Source organism: Clytia hemisphaerica, unplaced genomic scaffold (genome assembly GCF_902728285.1).
Source record: "Clytia hemisphaerica strain Z4C2 unplaced genomic scaffold, Clytia hemisphaerica genome assembly, whole genome shotgun sequence".
Classification (NCBI taxonomy): domain Eukaryota; kingdom Metazoa; phylum Cnidaria; class Hydrozoa; order Leptothecata; family Clytiidae; genus Clytia; species Clytia hemisphaerica.
In genome coordinates, this window is record NW_027104500.1 from 615,281 (window position 1) to 634,167 (window position 18,887).

At 34.1% G+C, this 18,887-nt stretch overlaps 1 protein-coding gene across 1 annotated transcript in view; it reads left to right on the forward strand.

The window, feature by feature from the left end:
* Positions 1-164: 164 nt before the first annotated feature.
* The window catches only part of LOC136821784 (VPS35 endosomal protein-sorting factor-like), a 29,504-nt gene continuing 10,781 nt past the window's right edge, over positions 165-18,887 (forward strand). Inside the window, exons 1-24 of the mRNA XM_067077997.1 lie at positions 165-333; positions 8,837-8,933; positions 9,083-9,274; positions 9,613-9,741; positions 9,902-9,929; positions 10,078-10,151; positions 10,288-10,356; positions 10,690-10,749; positions 10,885-10,969; positions 11,196-11,370; positions 11,645-11,692; positions 11,917-12,010; positions 12,327-12,404; positions 12,618-12,663; positions 12,828-12,904; positions 13,117-13,160; positions 13,293-13,349; positions 14,874-14,928; positions 15,255-15,371; positions 15,756-15,890; positions 16,336-16,398; positions 16,617-16,780; positions 17,458-17,521; positions 18,098-18,196. Of these exons, the coding sequence (XP_066934098.1) occupies positions 308-333; positions 8,837-8,933; positions 9,083-9,274; positions 9,613-9,741; positions 9,902-9,929; positions 10,078-10,151; positions 10,288-10,356; positions 10,690-10,749; positions 10,885-10,969; positions 11,196-11,370; positions 11,645-11,692; positions 11,917-12,010; positions 12,327-12,404; positions 12,618-12,663; positions 12,828-12,904; positions 13,117-13,160; positions 13,293-13,349; positions 14,874-14,928; positions 15,255-15,371; positions 15,756-15,890; positions 16,336-16,398; positions 16,617-16,780; positions 17,458-17,521; positions 18,098-18,196 (2,076 nt within the window). The 5' untranslated portion in view covers positions 165-307. The remainder of the gene's footprint in view (positions 334-8,836; positions 8,934-9,082; positions 9,275-9,612; positions 9,742-9,901; positions 9,930-10,077; positions 10,152-10,287; positions 10,357-10,689; positions 10,750-10,884; positions 10,970-11,195; positions 11,371-11,644; positions 11,693-11,916; positions 12,011-12,326; positions 12,405-12,617; positions 12,664-12,827; positions 12,905-13,116; positions 13,161-13,292; positions 13,350-14,873; positions 14,929-15,254; positions 15,372-15,755; positions 15,891-16,335; positions 16,399-16,616; positions 16,781-17,457; positions 17,522-18,097; positions 18,197-18,887) is intronic.

The window sequence follows — 18,887 nt, forward strand, 5'->3', positions numbered from 1 at the left end:
TTGTTTATGTTGCGAGGTTGAATGTACTAAGATAAAACTAATGGAGTTCTTACTTATGGTACCATTTTCGCTCTTGACCAAGGAATGATAAAAATTATAAAAAAAACTGCTGACGGTGCATTTCTTTCATGTTTTTATCACATGAAGTCAAATTTCTCAAAATCAAAACAAACTCTTTCAAGTTTTGCATTTTTCTCCACATCACTGCTAGTGTTTTCTTTTTGTACGTTTTTTGAGTCTCAATTTTGTTTCTTACATTCTATCTTACGGTGGATCTTATCTTACACAAAGGTTAAAGATTCGAGCAATGGGGTCTGTGGAAAAGACAGAGTGGTAAGACATTTATCTTATAAATATTAAACATTTGAAAAAGTGTTTTTTTCACCACTTTTCTTTCGCCATCTTTGATTTATGATCTAATTCATAACAGAAAAACACTTGCATCACACTGACATCTTACGCTGGATCTCATACATCAATACAGGGGTTTTAACATTTTCTTGTATGGGTAAAAAGTCTTCCAGTCTTCCTGCCCAGCCAAAATCTTTTATTTTTGCCGGCTAGTAGTATTTTGAAACGCGTTCAATTTACTGAATATTCAATTTACAGACGGTGTGTTTTGTTTTCTTGTTTCTATTCAAAACCAATAGCGAGAAAAGATTACATAATCTAACAACATATATTTTGAATATGAAAATGAAATAGCCACGTGAGCCATCAACTTGATTATTTGAATTTTCTGTATACGCGTGCGAAAGTGTGAAACCTTCTTTAATTGGAGGTCATTTTTATTAAAAAAAGGCACAATTCTCTCCGTTCGAACTTCGTAGTATAGACCTTTTTTCAAAGAGGACGTCCTGTTGAATAATTATGTAGTCCAGCCATATAAACAATGATAAAGCCATGCATAATTACTGTATCATGCATATTGTAATAATTATGCATGGTTTTAGCATTGTTTTTCTGCTGGACTACATAATTATTCAACAGGGTGGCCTCTTTGAAAAAAGGTCTATTATAAAAAATATACTGTGAATGTTCCTAAATCTGACAGCCCTGCCTAATCCTGACCCCCAAATAACTGTTATGACAAAATTAAATTAACGATTCTAAAATATTTGTAGAGAAAATTTCAAAATTTTTAGATGACGTCATTTACTGTCGGTAAAAATTAAAGTACGTCAAATAATGATGACGTCATCAAAAATTTTCAATTTTTTTTCATGCAATATTTCAGAATTAACAATCAACGTCTCCAGTCAAAATTTTGTGTAAATTGTAGTAATGTAATCGAAGTTATCGCTGTTTTTAAATATGACGTCATCTAACCTGTCTTTTTGACGTGTTTTTTTCGACGTATTTCCTAACGTAAAAATCAGTTTTTGGCCGATATCTTGAGATTGGCTTAATTTAAATTTTCGGCCCAGCACTTTCCGAAATCCTCTCCATAATACGCTTCTTTTGAGCTATATACGAAAGTTAAGGAACAATGGGAAGCGGTGCGCGTCACGCAAAATATGTCTGGAACTTGCCTTAACTCACCTGAGCAAGCCTAAATTTGAAAAATGATAAATTTCCAAGGCGTTTTCTCAAAATTGATCAAATTACCAAGGCATCATTTTCTCAAAAATGAGAAAAAAATGTGGAATTTCTAATGTCTCCTCAAAAAAATTATGCAATTTATTTCCATATGTATTTTGAATTTTAGAAGCTGGAATTCTGAGGCCATGAATTTTGCAAAATGTTGTGTTGTCCAAAGGGGGTATACAGAAAATTACTGGAATGACCCAATGCAATGTGCGATTAATAAATTGAAGTAAAGATGGTATGTGAAGCCAAATCAAGGCAAGGATGGAATTGAGGATAAAAATCCAACAATTTTTTGACTTCCTGACTCAAAAGAATTGGAAAATTAAGAAAAATTATCTGTCAGTCGGACGAGGCGAATACAAGTTATTTGTGATCCCAGCCTAAGCCTGGCAGGCTTCGGCATATTAGGCGTGCGATCGCACGCGCACGCCTCCGCACACGCCTAAAAGCCTTTTAGGCGTGCAATTTATCACACGCCATAAATCATGAAAATTTATTGTAGAAATATTTTTTCTGCTTGTTTAAAGAAGATCAAATATTATTTTCTACTTTAATTATAAGAACCAAATAGATGAAAGATAAACTTTCCTTTACTCATTCAAGCTGTTATATGTATACAAAGTTTCTTATAAGCAAAATGAATAACTCGCATTCATACAAAACAATGATATTTTTCTCTGCGAGGATTTTCTTTCAACAATTCACACTTTTCACATTAATAAAATAGTTGAATGATACGAAAGCTAAATTAATAGTATCAAAAGGAACAATTAGTAAGGCTATTCAAAAGATAGACTAAACAATGTGCCTGAATCAATAAGATATTACATAAAGAAGTGTAAAAGTCACCTGTTCTAAGTAAATGCTAAAAGTAAAAATGAGAAAACATGCTTTTTAAAGACAAAAGAATAGTTTTTTCTTCCCTCATATTACATTTTTTGTATGGCCTGAAGTATTCATTTGGAACAAAGCTCGATAGGAGTCAACATGTCCGATGGGAAAGTTTCCAAAAAAGGTAATACTGTTGAGTTAAGCACATTTTTGAAATATAAGAATTGTGATCTTCTTGGTTATGGAACTCTTGAAAAGAATGGAAAGAAGTTTGTTAATCTTGTATGGTGTAAACTTTGTGCCAGATATAAAGATCAACTATGCTCATCAACCTCGACATTAAAAGGGTCCGCAAAAACAGCAGCATTGGCTTTCATTGAAGGGACAACATCAGTTACAAAATACCAGGTGAGTTGCATTTTCCGTGCATATTTTATTCTCATCAAATTATGTGTAGAGGAAGATTCGAGGATTTATAAATGAAATGTGAGCTGATATTCTTTTATAAATGCCCACAGTATCCATGGATTCGAGATTCAAAGGGTTCAATACTAACATACAGTATGTAAATTAATACAGTATTCTACTAACACTTTTTAATGTTAATCACATTTATAATTTTCCCAGCCAGTACACAACGTTCATCTAACGTCCATTTAATAACGTTACTTGGACGTTAAAATAACGTTGTGTGCATGCTGGCTTACTGTGTAATCATGTTAATCACATTTCTTATTTATTCTAGATTGATCGACACTTCACTACGGCAGGCCACGCCCTTGCTTGTACCTTGGATAGTGATCAACCTTCTTCTTCTCGAGTTTCTCAAGAACCCCGTGATACCCCAATTCAACCAAAAATATTTACATCAATACGCAAAAATAGTGAGGATGCATATATGAAGATGATGAAAACGGCATACACATTGGCTTTGGAACCAACTCTTCCATCCCGTCAATTTAAAACCTTGATCAAAGTTCAACGTGAAAACGGTGTTAGATTGATTGAAGGTGAGTCTGATATTTTTAGGGTGTTTGAGTAATTACACACCAATTCAAAAGACGTCTTTCCGTTGTCTCTGAATTAAATCGACATATATGCTTTTCTTTATAAGAATAACATACTGTACTTACGTATCGTGAATCTTTGTGCTGAGATGATCTTCTTAAAGTCACGAGTATTGTCAATTCAAAATGTATTACAGAAATCTACAGAAGTTTTAACACATTGTTTGTTTTTTTAATTAATTGATAATGTATTTTGTCAAAGTGAAACATTTCTTAATCTTTTGAAAATAGAAATACATTTTTGAAATAAAAAGTCATATGTATAACTATACAAACTTGCAAATTATATACCGTTTCGTCAAACAACAACGGTCGTTGCATTGATTTTTCAGAACAGTTTATTTATCTTTGAAATCTTATCTCTTCAGGAAAAGATGACACCCGCGATGTCCGTGAATACCTTTCCTGCATTGCCGAGGCCATAAATGAAAAGGTTGCAATCGTACTTGCAAGTGCAAATTTCTTTGCTTTGCTCAGTGATGGTAGCCAGGCAAGGAAGACCCGAAAAGAAAAAGAAATGGTTATGGTTCGCGTTGAGAGGAATGGTAAGTTTTTATTTCCTATTTTACAGTATACACTACTTATATTAATATTCTGATAAAAATATGTCAAAAATGATATTAAACTGAAAAGTATGAACTCTTAGTTCTGTCAACGATCTTATAACCCAAGTATACTACTATATCTTTTGTTTTTTAAGAGCTAGACGAGTTTGGCAATACACAGTTTTTAAAAGAATGATATTATTCTTATAAAAAAATTACGCTAATTACTTTTCTAACAGATGAGAATATTTCCAGTGAATTTATTTACATGCCCTTTTTCTTTCTCACTTGCACTTGCGTCATAAACCTAATTATAAATTCATGTTGTATATTTGTTCGCTTCAGTACACATAAAGCCCACATGAAAATATCTTATGCATTTTTGTCTGTCTAGACTTTTAAAGGGTCGAAAGTTTTATATACAATATCATGCAGCAACACAAAGATGAGAAACTCCTTTTCTTTTATTTTAAGTTTGGAACATACAAAAGAATAAGAGAGGGAAAAATGTTTCAATAGTAATGTGATATTAATTAAGAAAGACTTTTTTCTACCAATCAAATTTCATTTTTCTTGTTACCTCACGTGGCAGAAGATTATCTTTGTGACCATATATAGCCATCTGAAAAGCATAAAGCATATTTTATACACTTCCGTTTTGAGTTGTCTTTTCTTTTTCTATTAAGATAAGAGTCAAATGAAATATCAAAAGATTTTAAAGTTTCTCATTTTCGTGATCAGCTTCTTTCAATAAATACCCCACTCGTTACTTTGTAGAATAAAGTATCAGAAAAAGAAAGACAGCAAAAATAGAATCTTTTGATAGAATATTATAACAAAATTCCTTATAAGAATTTTCCCTCCATTTAGATTTCTTATTAAAAGGATTAGTAGTTTTCAAAGTGGACGATAATCAAAAACAACTTTTAGAAGGTAATCTATTAAATTTTCTTTGCAGGAATCCCAACTTATTTCGTGGCTTCACTTCTCGAAATGTCAGAATGGGGTGGCACGGATGCCGAGTCATTGAAGAAAGCAATGGATGACATCTTTTCTGAGAAAGGATCACTTCCTGTAAAGGAATTTAAACTGAAGCTTGTGTCAGTAACTGCTGATGGTGCCAGTGTTAACACAGGGAGAATATCTGGACTGATGACAAGGTTTGCATCTACTCGAATCTGGCTTGTTCGTATTCATTGTATAAACCACAGAATTGAACTTGCTGTTAAAGATGCATTTACAGGCATAAGCAAATTAAACGAAATTGATGATTTTTACCAAAACAATTTCAACCTGCTTAAAAATTCTGGTAAGATCAAAGATGAGATTGGAGCAGCTTCAAAGGCTTTAGGTATACAACATTATGAACTACCTAAACTCACTGGCACTCGATTTGTTGGGCACAGAAGGAGTGCCTTTAAAGCTTTATTGAATGATTGGCCTCTTTTTCTAGTTGCCTATGAGAATGTTGTCAGTGACCCCAAAACAAAATCGGAGACAAAAGCCAAAGTATTAGGACTTCTGAAAAAGTTTCAGAGCTATAACTTCTTGGCTCAAACGTGTGTATATCTCGACCTTTTAGAACATGTTACTCCTGTTTCTAAGGTTTTTGAAGGAGAAGGACTTTTACCTTTTGAGGTAAAAAATGCCATCAAGGAAACCATTGATCGTTTAGAAGAATTGAGAAAAGATGATTACGACGACATTGATAGTCATTTGCAACGCTTTTGCTGGGGAAGTGATGGTCAAGTCAAGGCTAGTTTTGACAATATATCAGACAAAAATAAGAAACTACCGAATCGAAAGCCTGTGTCGATAACTCTTGATCTAACACCTTCATTAATCAATGAGAACACTGTTGATACAGCAAAATCAGTCAGGAGAAGGGCATCAGCTGCACTAACAGAAACCTTAACGGAGAGATTCAAGAGCTTCAAGGAAGAGGAAGTGTTTAAGCTAATGGATTGGTGTGATCCATCTACTTGGACGGATGAAAAAGATCATGGTCTTGATCAAATCAAGTCTTTTGCCAGTCATTTCAAAGAACCATTGTCAAGGACAACGTTTGATGAAAATCAGATACAAAAAGAATGGAGAAACTTTCGACGCCATGTTGACAAAAATCTACCGAAGGTTGAACCAAGACAGGTTTGGAAAACCATTCTTCGATACAAACGAAATTTTTTTCCTAACATTTGTCTCCTTGGTGAACTCATGCTTTGCCTGTCTGGCTCGAATTCATCTGTAGAACGAGCATTTTCGATTTTACGAATGATGCTAAGTGACAGAAGATTAAAATCTTCTCATGAATTGCTAAATTACCGATTGGTAATAAAGGGAAACGATAAATACTGGACTGACGCTGAGCGAGGTGAGGTTTTTAAAAGAGCTGTTGATATTTACGTCAAAAAAAGCCCACAGGAAGAGAAAAATCAATCAAAATACAGGGGAAACATCAACCCCAGAACCAATTGAGGTGTTAGACTCATCATCTGATAATGAGATGAGTGACTTAAGTGAAACTGAAGAGTCTTTGTCAGACACGGATGACTCTGAGAAAGAATGATTAAATAGCATTATTGTTACAGAATAACATTGACATTTTTAGACAAACTTACACTTAACATCTTATCTAGGTTTTAATTTTGATGTATTGTTGTGCAGCATTTTTCTAAGTTTTTAGTTTTCTTATGATTTTTTGATATGGATGATTTATTTTAGACAACGTTAACAATTTTTTGTTTTCATGGTTATTGATTCTTTTGTCCTCTTGTTTTAAAATCAACTATCGTAAAATATAATGACTAGATTATCAATGGTGAAGAAGATCAGGTCTAGGTTCTATCTATATGCAGAAAAAAGTACGAAGGAGAAAATAAACGTCTTGAAAAATGTAAACAAAAGAAAGATCATTCTTAGAAATTTTTCAAAAATTTGTGCCTCATCAATATTAATGATGTTTATTATAAAATAAAAAAACGATCGCACGCGATCGCACGTCTAAAGCAAATGAGGCGTGCGATGTTTCGCACGCCTAAATTACTAAAAATTACTATGTAGGCGTGCGATGATCACACGCCTTCTTTTTTCTTATGCCGAAGCCTGCCTGGGTATCCAAATTCAAAATTTTAGAAAAATAACTCTTACCCCAATGTACAAAGTTTCTAAAATTTTAGAGTCAGGTGCAACTAAAAACGTCTGGTACAGTTTGTTTGATACTGCCTGTGAGTGAACCCTTGTTGACAGAGGCGCTGTGGTATAGTGGTCATTGACCTTGGTTGCTCCAAAAAGGCAACTGAAGTTCAATTCCCAATTACAGCGGTTCACATGGCAAGTGATTAAACCTTCGCCCGGGTCAACCCATGCTGTGTGGAGGGGAATAGGGTAGTCAGTTCAAGGCGCTAACAAGGTGCTAATCGAAAGCGTCTATTTGTAAAAATGGGCCTCAAAGCATCCTGCGACTCAACCAAATAGAAAAAAAATAGAAATAGAAATAGAAACAGACTATCAAAATTTTGAAACCCAGGCAGACACATATAATTAATTTACCATAAATCCTCTTTTAAAACTTAAGCCAAAGGCTGTTGAAACTCAAAAAAAACTTTCAAAACATCATCAAAACATCAGCCACACTTAATTCAGCTCCTATGAAAGGGTGTGGGAATTAGATGAGGGATATCGACATTGGACCAAGTTACTGTTTGTTCGACTTTTTTAAGACCAAGATTTTTATCATGTTTGTTGTTGTTTGTTTTGATCACTTGCAGGCCTGGTAATATGAATTGTTCAAGATGATATTGAATTTCTTTTCTCTCTTGTTCAGTGATTGATCAGTCAAATAGAGTATGGTAATAAAGTAAGGAATGGTCTTACCTCGAAGGTCCAGGGCAAACTGGTATGACTGAGCTTTTGGTAAGACATCCAAGTCTTTCTTCTGGATCAAGTCTGTCAGTGTATTGTGTCTGTGTCCAGTTTCAGCTAGTGGTCTTGTGTGTATCACTATATGTATCTTGTTTCAATAGTCTCTTTGTTGCCATTATAAAAGCGACACATACCAGTATCATATCATATATATTAAGTCTCTTTATTATAGGTCTAGTCAGGTCTAGTCTAAAAATATAGAACAAGATCGTTACAATAGCCCATTTTCATTTCCTTTCAATGTGTTTTTTTAGATTGCCATATTTTTCTAAAGTTTGTTTTGTTTTTTTTTCAAAGTGGCATCTATGAGGTGTCTTCATTTGAAAAAAACGCAGGAATTTTATGTCTATCTGCAGATTCAAGACACCAGTTTCCTTTGTTATTTCATACTGGAGCTAGAACCTTCACATCTGGATTTTCAAAATTTAAGGCCCATCAGGCAACATAAAGTCTTCTTGTTTTCCTTACCACATCTCAAATGTTTTGAGTAATAGAAAACTCTTAACATAGAGTTTAAAGAAAAATACCCATCATTGTATTAAGCCCTACAAAAACCTTTTCCATGTTATATTGTTATTTATGATTATAACAGCCTTCTAGAAATTTGCGCTTCAGCTGTGTTTCTCAACAGCGTTTAGCTTGATTACTTGGTTAATATGAAAAAATCAATTTCACAAATGCCTTGAGTAATATTTCAATAGGGGGTTTAATTTTTACACCCATCTTTTATAATATGTCATCTTTTTTGTGTCGATCTATACAGGAATAGCTCAACAATTTAAATAGGAATACTTTTATATTTTGGTCAATTTTCAATATATCTGAGAAGAAGGTTTGCTTTTAAAAAACTAAATAATCCTTATTTTGATCCTTATTTCTTAGGGTCTATTGTAGCCGTGACTATGTGCAAGAAAGCAAGACCTATCGAAGTAAAACAACCGAAACAGTAGAACATCCTTTAAGAGGCACTATAGTAACAGTAAGGTTTATTTATTTTGACTTTCATCCATGTGATTTTGAATTTTTTAAAGTTTCTTTAATCAGTAGCTTGTAATGTCTTTCTAAATATTTACCTAGTATAGGAAACTTTATATGATTTATCATTATGACTTTTGATTGATTTTGTAGACTGTAAAAGGCTCAAATGTCAGAGATAGCAGCCTGAAGAAATCAACACCTAAAGAGGCACCATCAAAGAAAGAAATCCCAACGGATCCTTTATCAATTATTGCCAGTTCAAGTGAGTTTGATGGTACAGATCCTTTGTCGCTGATGGCAAGAGGTGATGATGCAAAGCCATCCTTTGGAAGAAAGAAAGATGTAAGTTGGTGGTGCTGGGATACATAATGTACACCATAGCTGTTGTTGTTTATATTTTTTAGAAATAATCTTAGAGGGAGCTATTTTAGGTTCATGCTGAAATCAACTTGGTTTCCCTTTAAAGGGTGGCAATAGTTCTAAAAATGTCAAAACATAACTAGAAATTATGCAGAGGAGGCTCCTATACTCTTCTTACCGGCCAAATTTCTATCGTCACAATTTCAAATTTATTATGCTGCCCTGGTATTTCGCTTGTATTTGAAAAATATTATTTTTAATAAACAACTAAAATATAGTCAGATTCTTTTGTTATAAAAACTGCTTATTATTGTTTGTAGGCTCCAATATCGGATAAAAAATTCGGTGATGCAGATGGATACATTGACGAAACTTTTGAGCCATGGTCCAATAAAAGAGGAAATATTCTTTCCAAGTACACTACTTCACAAAAGCTTTCAATTTCTACAGTAAGTTGATAGCGTTGATGATGAAATATTCAAACTGACTGAAATAATTTTCTTGAACCATTTTCAGACAAGAGATCAGGACATTCGATTTTAGATGTCCATATATTTTTTATCGAAATTTCTTTTATCTAAGTTCACCAATATTTCCTTCTATTTGTAGAGTTTCCTGTCAGGAGATTCTGATAAAAGTAAGTAACACTTGCACTTAGAATTTATTGAATTATATTTAGTTTTTATCCACTATAACAACTTAAAGTTAAGAATTTTATATTTTTTATACATACAATCAGGCTCTTTGCATGATATTTATTTTTTTCAATTCTTTTTGTTTCCTAGTTTTGGTCAAGCAAGAAACCTCCACAACAGACAAAGTGAAGACACGACTTGAACAGCTAGATGATTTTGAAGAGGTTTGAAATTATTAAAAATCTGCATTCCTTTTTTACTGGTTGTAACATTATGTTGAACGGTGAAAAAGAATACGGGACAATGATGTGTGATTCTTTTAACTAATTGCATTATTTCTATTTTTCTACCTTATTTTAGGGCTCGGTCAAGGAAATGTTGAACCTAAGCCAAACAGAATACGTGAAAAGAATTGATGAGCTTAATTCTGTAAGTTTCCTTTCTTCAAAAGATATTCTCTTCTTTTGAAGGTCCTTCTAACACTATTTTTAATTTAATTAGACTTCAGCAAATTTATATATGTGTGTTTTTCTGCAACATAGACTGTTAGTTTCTGATTTGCCTAGATCCTGATCAACTTTTCACGTTTACCGTCCTTGATTATACAGGTCAAAAATGCGAGTTACTTGAAGTCACTCAGTCACTCAGTCACTCAGCCTTCCCCAAAAGTTGAAATACATAACTCGCTATTGTTGTTCTCGAAAAAACGACTGAAAACTTTGAAACCTATTTTACATTTTGCTTTTTTCTTTCGGTTTTTAGGCGTTGTTAACAGCTTGGAAAAATGATCAGCGTGTTAAGGCGTTGAAAATTGCCATTCAGGTAAATTAATGAAAATATTTTTATTTTCGTCACCTGGTTGCAACCAAAAGTATGTGATCAGCTTTTTCGTTTTACAGATTTCACCTCTCAAACTTATCAGCATTGCATAATCGGCCAATGTTTTTTATCTTCCAGTGTTCAAAGCTATTAGGTGATACATCTGTGTTGCAATTCTATCCGAGCAAATTTGTGTTGATCACGGATATTTTGGACAATTTTGGTAAGTTCAGAAGCATACAGTTAATCTACGAATGTCCTTTTTGTGCGGATAATATTGAAACATGTACGGCATGAATAATATAATGATATTTTCATCACTTCAATGGTATCATTTAACGCATCTCTTACCTTTTGTGTTACACGGTATTTTTAAACAAAAGAAAGAACAAATCTACCCCCCTTCCACACTTCCATGCTCATGACCATTGATATCTTGCCTTTTATAGGACGTCTTGTCTTCGAGCGTATCCGTGACAAATCTGCATCCACCATGTCTGGTAGTAAAGCTGTCAGAGCGTTGCCAGAAAACTTCACTCCTGAAGAAGTTCCTGAATCTGCAAAAGAGACATGTCGAAATTGGTTCTATAAAGTGGCTTCCATTAGAGAGCTCATACCGCGATTGTATCTTTTCAAAATAAAGTTGTTTCTTTATCTTTCTCCTAACTTTTGAATGAATACCAAATGAGGCCTGGCTTTCCATTTTTGCCAAGATTGACTGCCTCAAATTTACTATCTAATACACTTTGGAAATATTAACCAACAAAAAATTTGTTTGTTTGGGATGATAACTTATATACAGCTATTTACTGGCATTATATAACGATGGTAGAAAAACCAAAAAATATAACCTTTAAAAACGAGGTACCTTAATCCTTAACTTGTATTCAAATGATAGATACGTTGAAATGGCCATCATAAAATGTTACAGCTTCTTAACTACAGGGTAAGAAATTATGAAACTCTCTATTTTACCCTCGAATGAATAATGATAACGTAAGTTGGATTTTTCATCCGAGTCAAATTTTTATATGCACTGTATGGCGTCTCGCCAATAGAAAATAGATATTGTTATGTTTATTTAGATATTTATTTTTGTTGATTATTTCATAATGACATATGAGCTCCGATGATAACCAGTGATATAAAACTAATTTCTTTCTTTTTTAGAGAATATTCACAAGCTTTATGGAGGTTACATAACCAAATACGAGGGATCGCTGATCCTTTGGTGGCCGCTTATGCACGCGCTTATCTTTGCCGAGTAAGTCACACGAGGAATCAATAAGCATAGAGTATTCCCTGACTTAATCAAGACTGATAGTTGCCAACCTCAATCGTTGATTTGAAAAAATATACTAATTCTTAGTGAAGGGGTACAAGAACCGAGTGTAAGTTAGATTCAGAAAATTTCTGTTTCTCCCCAACCTCGTGTAGATAGCTATGAGGTCGCCAATGGCTTAAGATGCAAAGTCAAATATATAATACTGCACATCCAATACACAGCTGGATTTCTTTTCAATTTAAAGAGTCTTGAAGTTATATTGATATATTACTTGTTCTTCTCGCCTTTCTTCCAGGTTGGAGTGATGGTAGCTCCTCAAGTTCGTGACCATTTGAATCCATGCTGGATTGATTACCTTACTAGTTATAAACAGGTAGGGATTTCTTTTTAAATTATATATTCTACCCCAATTGACTAAGCTAATTACCCTTTACAGTTTTGAAACTTACAACAGTTTTGGAAAGAGTTTTTGAATTACTCTAAAGACATATATACATACTTCTTCATTTATGTACATCTCATTTTGTATAAGATTTTTCAGTATTTTTGTCATAACTCTCCACTCCATTACAATATTTCATTTCAGATGAAAGAACCTATCGTCAAGAACAAACTCACCAAACAAAACATCGGTAAAACCGTTCCTAGTATTAAGACATAGTTATTCGGTTCAAAAAAAATAATAGCTGACAATTATTAAGATATTCTTTAATAGACCAAAACCTCGATATCCGATATCCACTTTTTGAAATCTTTTTCAGCGAATTTTTTTTCGATTTTTATTCTCCTTTTTTAGACATGTCAACGTATCTCCAATTATTTCCACCAGCCATCGATTGGCTTCTCCAGTGTATCTCCTACAAAGCTTCACAGGTGATCTAACAAATAATCGTTCGAGTTTGATATGCTGCACTGCCTTTTTAGTAAAATAGCGTTTTTCCAAATATCTAGTTTAAATAAAATAGCGGTACCAAAAATTGGGAAAGTGAATTTCTGAAATCCCGCGATGTTTTATCGCAGTCGTCGTCATTAAATCTATCCCCTTGATCTACTCAAGTGTTTTTACCTTTCCTTTCGCTTTCTAGGAAGCATTGAGTGAGATTATGGATAAATGCAAATCTGTTAACAGGTAATAGACGCTTACAATTTGAATAGAAAACGAACTCTCTATTATCAAGATTTAATTATAATTCAAGCTCAAAACCTGACATGTCCAAAACAATCAATCATTATTCATCCCTGGATGTTCTTTCATTTTTAGTGCATTAATATTGAATTCAGTGATGTCAGCATTTGATCCAAAATATGTCTCATCCAGGTATTTTTCATCGATTATGAATATTCAACCACCAGTTATGTTATACCAGACATATGAATTTGGTTGACAATTAATCCCATTTTTTAAAGGCCCTCTTACACGGAGCAATAATGAATTAAGATAAGATTTAAAATAATCACGAAACGATAATCTTATCTTATTGTGTCGTGTATCAAAGTTTAAAATAATAAAATCATTATCTTGATGACGTCGAACTCCCATTGTTCCGATTATTGTAGAGAAGTCGATTATAATCAAACTAGTTTGATTATAATCGACGACCTTACGATATTCAAAACAAAAGAAAGGAAGAAAAATCTATTGATTTGGCTATGTTAACAAAAATATTCCATTCATTTGATCATTCAGCTACAGTAGTGTGTTTTGTGTTGTATTTTTTTGTGAAATTATTAAAAAGTAATAGAAGACACAAGTTCATTTCTCGAACTTGGCTAGCTACGGTTATACGCGTTGTTTTCTCGATTTTGTTGCAATTCGAGGAAAGCCAAGTCAGCTAAATTTTGCTCACGCCATGCTCCTTCAGTTACTTAACCAGTTTCTTCGTTGACTTCGTCGATAAAGCCCTCTGGTGTATAAGAGTCGGTTGAGAGTTCCATAAGTATATTATGAATAACAAGTGAAGCTAGTGTGATCGTTACAGCCTTGTCAGGATCAAGTGGGATTTTGTTCAAAAGGATTCAAAATCTACTTGCCAAAATGCCAAGTGCATTTTCAGTAACTCTCCGGAAACGAGGTAAACGATAGTTGAACACACGACTTCTAAGTGTAAGGCCTTGTTGACTGTAAGGTTTGAGACAGTGAATACCCATAGGAAAAGCTTCATCTCCAACAAATACATAGGGAACAGGTACTGATTTATGATTGATGTAATTGGGATCGTTAGAACTTGGCAGTAATCTTGGCTCGGGAATACCTAGATTACCGCTTTCTAATGCCTTGTAGAAGGAACAATTTCGATAAAAGCCCCCGTCACTAATAGGCTAATACGCCCTTGACAGCCAACTTTTTCTCTTTTCTTCACTTTTCTTTTCAAAAGTTCAGCACTACAAACGATCACAAGAGCTGCACAAGTAGCAGCACAAACCTTCTCCTGCTCATCTATTATTATAAAGGAGGACTATTGCTCTGTGTATCAAATCAAAAACATTTAGAAAATATAATACAGAAAGATATTGATTATTGTTATCTTTACGTGTATGAAAATGTAAAAATAATAAATTCTTATCTTATCTTAATTGATTATTGCTCCGTGTAAGAGGGCCTATAATTTTGGCTGAGGACCATTTTAATTTTGCTCCTATCGATTCTATTCATGATATACACCATTGCAATGTCTTCCACGGACCCAACAGCTGATTGGTTGAAAGTAATGTAGTATTGAGTGATTTTACGTCACTTACAATTAATCAGCTGTTGGCACTGTGATGTAATGTCAGAAGACATTGCGATGGCGCATATCATGAATATCTTCATATTTATGTCTATCTTCCTCCATTGTCATAGAGCTGTTGAATTTCACAATTTGATCAAGGAAGCAGAAGATTCTGGTTTCCCTAAAGTAAGTCTTTGATATATCAATATGTGGAGATTATGTCACCATCCTTCCCTTAAAAATCCCTGTCTGGAAATGCTTTTGATTCGAACACGTTACATTGTGGTGCAGGTTTGTGATCGAAACCTTCACACTATCAATCTGTACGTTTTTGAAAATGTGCACAAACAAATAGGGTGCTAGTTTGGTTATCATTGCACATTCAAACAGTATATTAAAGTTTTAGCTGCTGAGAAGAGAGACTGGATTACAACTTTGATATAAAGTAAATAGGGATTTTGGCGCGATATGTTATTTTTTACTTTGCCCGTACCTTTATTCTTTGCGTTTAGTATCTGTTATACAAATCCTTGGGAATCAACTTGGCAATGGAGGATCCACCAGAGAAAGTTCGAAGATCCATCCTTAATGATGTCTGGAAAGCTGTCATGAAATTGAAAAACCCTACTGTAAGATAACATTTTTGAAAATTCACATTAATAAAATTACCTAAAGATCTCTAATACTCTTGGTCTGAGTTTCTAATACTCTTGGTCTGATCGTTGTTTGCTGTTTTTCCTTACCTTTTCTGCAAGTTTTTCTATAGCTCCTCTACGTTTTTCATTTGTTGAACCTTTAGTTGGCCCTTTTTACATCGGTCCATATTGTTGTTATATTTTGTCGCTGACTTGATAAAGGCTGGCGTAAGGGTTCAGGATTAGTTTGAGAAGAAAATGAGCTTTGGCGTAACAAGGGCCAACGTAAAAAGGGCCGATAAGGTATATGTGAGTCGTTTCCATATTTGATGCCCGTGAACACAGTGATTCGTAGCATTACTTTGATTTTCCTTTCAGGAATATATCACATGTGCAGAGGTCTGGATCGAATATCCATTAAAATACTTTTCTACTAATGAAGTCAACACATTGTTGGGAAACATCGTTAAAAACATGATTCCCGATCGTGTTTATGAAAACCATTATCAACAGGTTATATATTCTTTGATCCTCTCCTCGGATCATTAGTTCACTTCTTGGGTTATAACATAGTTGTTTGTCCTTGTTCAAGCGTTATAATTTATCCATTAAAAGTAGGTTTTCTAGGGAAGAGCTCCATGACGTTTTCTAGAATTCAACGAAACTCATTCGATTAAAAGAAGTATTTATGAATTTTTTCAACAAAGTCAGAAAATGATAGAACATGAAATTTTGAAGAAAAGAAAAATATTTGGAATATATATTGTGATTTCGAATTCAATTCGTAATGTCAAATATGTCATTTTATCCTGCATCGCCACACATAAGGAACTCTATAATGGCCTCGTTGCCTGGAGCTTTCAGGTAGGGATTAGGTAGAGCCTTTCGGTGAGGATCTTTGCAAGTGCACTTCCCATGAATGGCTGTTTGACTTAATTGCTCTTTTCTTTTGTTTTAGTTATTGTCAATCATATCAAAGGTTGTTTTCAAATACTCTGATTTCAATGCTGTTGTCAACATGGTACGTATGGTTCTCTTGCCTATTTGATTTTGATAATTCGAAGAAAGAGCAAATGTATTTCTAAGAAACTGTTTCTCGTATTCATTGTATGTCCAAAGCACTTAAACGACCACTTCACGATTATCAAACAGATGCTCAAAGTACAGCCAAGTCTGAACAAAAGTTTGTTTTTGGAAAAAAGTTAATATTGATTATTTACCACTTTATTTTTGTCACAGACCAATTTCCTACCTTTCATCGACATGTTTCAAAAGGAGAGCGTCAAAGTGGACGCCTGCAAGAGCATCATGGAAGCGTATGCGAAAAATGTGACACAAATCAACGATACTGTTACCATTAATTTATTGATGTCTCTTTGCAAAACTATGCATGATTCTGTCAGGTCAGTTCTTATCGCTTACACGTTTTTTTCTTTATAAGAACATCCAACATTTTTGAAGCCTTTGGATGTTCTTAACTTATTGGGTTTCGAGCCTAGCTAAAAATGTCCTTAACATGTTTTTTTTTGTTTTCCAATTTTTGACCATTTTTACCCATTTTCCTAAGAAATTAGGTGTTTTTGAGTCCATAAAGCATTAAAATGTTCTTAGCTTGTTCTTAACATTTTGGCCGTCGAAGCCTTATGTTGTATAAAAAGTTCTACACGATGATCGTTACATTTTTGGAAACCCCACCCCCTCCATGGGGGTTAAGAAGAACAGGCAAATGAAGAATAGAGGGGGGTGATGGAGTTTGTTTTTTTCTGGTCAGGATTCAGGGGTTTTCTGTTGTGTATCTTTGTAGTTCTAATAGAGAAATTAACGAATTCTCCAATAGATTTCCCATAGCAATTTTCTTTGTGTCTTTCAATGTGACATTCAGAACATTTAGTTGTTTCCATTTTTCGCACTGCATGGTCGGAAAATTCTTTTTAAAGCTTTTTAAAGATCACACTGAAGGTTCGTCTTATAGAAAACTTATATAAAATCATTATACGGAAAACTTCTCGACTGATTTCACATACAGCATTGAGGAATTTTTTGTCTTCTCTTGCTTCACTATCATTTTTCATATTTTCAGTGCAATCTCATTAAGTGACGACATTCGCGTGATCGGAGGTCTCATCTCCTCATTCCTCCGATCGGTAAGTTGTACGCACTGACCTTTATAAACCCTCGACCAAGCTATTCCACCATATTTGATCAGAGGTTTTATGAAAGCGGTACCCGCAAAGTCATTTTAGTGTTAATATTTTGCCTAACGACAAACGGCGCTACATCACTGCACTGCACTGTACAAGCGAAAGTAGCTATATCTAGCGCTCTCTGTTCTTTAAGTTTCTCCATTTTTCATGGCCCTTAATCGAAATAACAACATCCTAGTTTTGATTTTTCTTATCTTACAAAATATGAAGATTCTCCTAGCGATTTCTTTGAAATCGTAGGTCGCTGAAATAAGTTTTCTCGATAAGAAACTACCTGACCGTTGTACAAAGTTTTCAGACGGATTTCCGTCTCGGCGAAGTACAAAAAAGGCTCCAAATTAAACGATATTCTGCTTAAAAATTTGGAGAATCTTGCCTAATTTGTCTGAAACAAAAAATCTTTGTTTTGACCTTTGTTTAACGTTAATTAACTACTTTTACTTACTAAACTCTATGGTTTTCAACTTGAATTTATTTGATCAACCATGAAAATCCTTTTTGTGACTTAATTTTCAGGTTGGCTATGGTCGAGATTTTGAGCAACAGCTTAATTTCTACGTGGAAGCACGCGCGACGTTCAGTAGTTTGGATTCTGTTCTTATTATGCTTGTTCAGGTATTATTTTGTTAAAGAAAACGTCAATCAAACCATTTCAGGGGAAGTTTCGTTAAAATTGGACGGGTAGCTCGCAGTCGGTAGAGAATTTCATGATGATAGTGGAAAGGGTAGACATTTATCATAGCTAGACTTTTAATTTTTCTTAAAATAAAAAGCATTCACTTTACAACCTAAGGTACAGGTTGTACAGGTTCGATCCCTGGTCACCGCCAACTCAGCGGATGAGTAGCTTAGATTGGGTAATCTGATCTAGACGGTGAGTTACTGGGAGCTGAGAGTAGGTGTGGCGCTCCACCTCAGCATTCGACCTCCCAGGTCTAGCGCAAATAGAAAAGGGGATGGACTCCGACAGCCACCAAATTAATTAATTAAAATACTTTCTTTTACTTCGTTAAAGGCTCTACAATATACAACCCTTTTATAATATCTGTCGAAATTAAATGATCAATCAAAATTTTACATTTTCTTTCTGGAATATCATTCTAAGAAACCGAAAATACGATACTTGTACATTCAACAACAGCTTAACTTTTAACAACATTATGGCGTGGAAAAAATGGGAACTTTTTGAAATACGCGAAATCCTAGTAAATAAATTTGATAATTGAAATGAGGTTATAACATTTGTTGTATTTGAAAATAGTTCTCTTTTGTTGCACTTATTTAGACCTAATTTAGACGGCCGTCT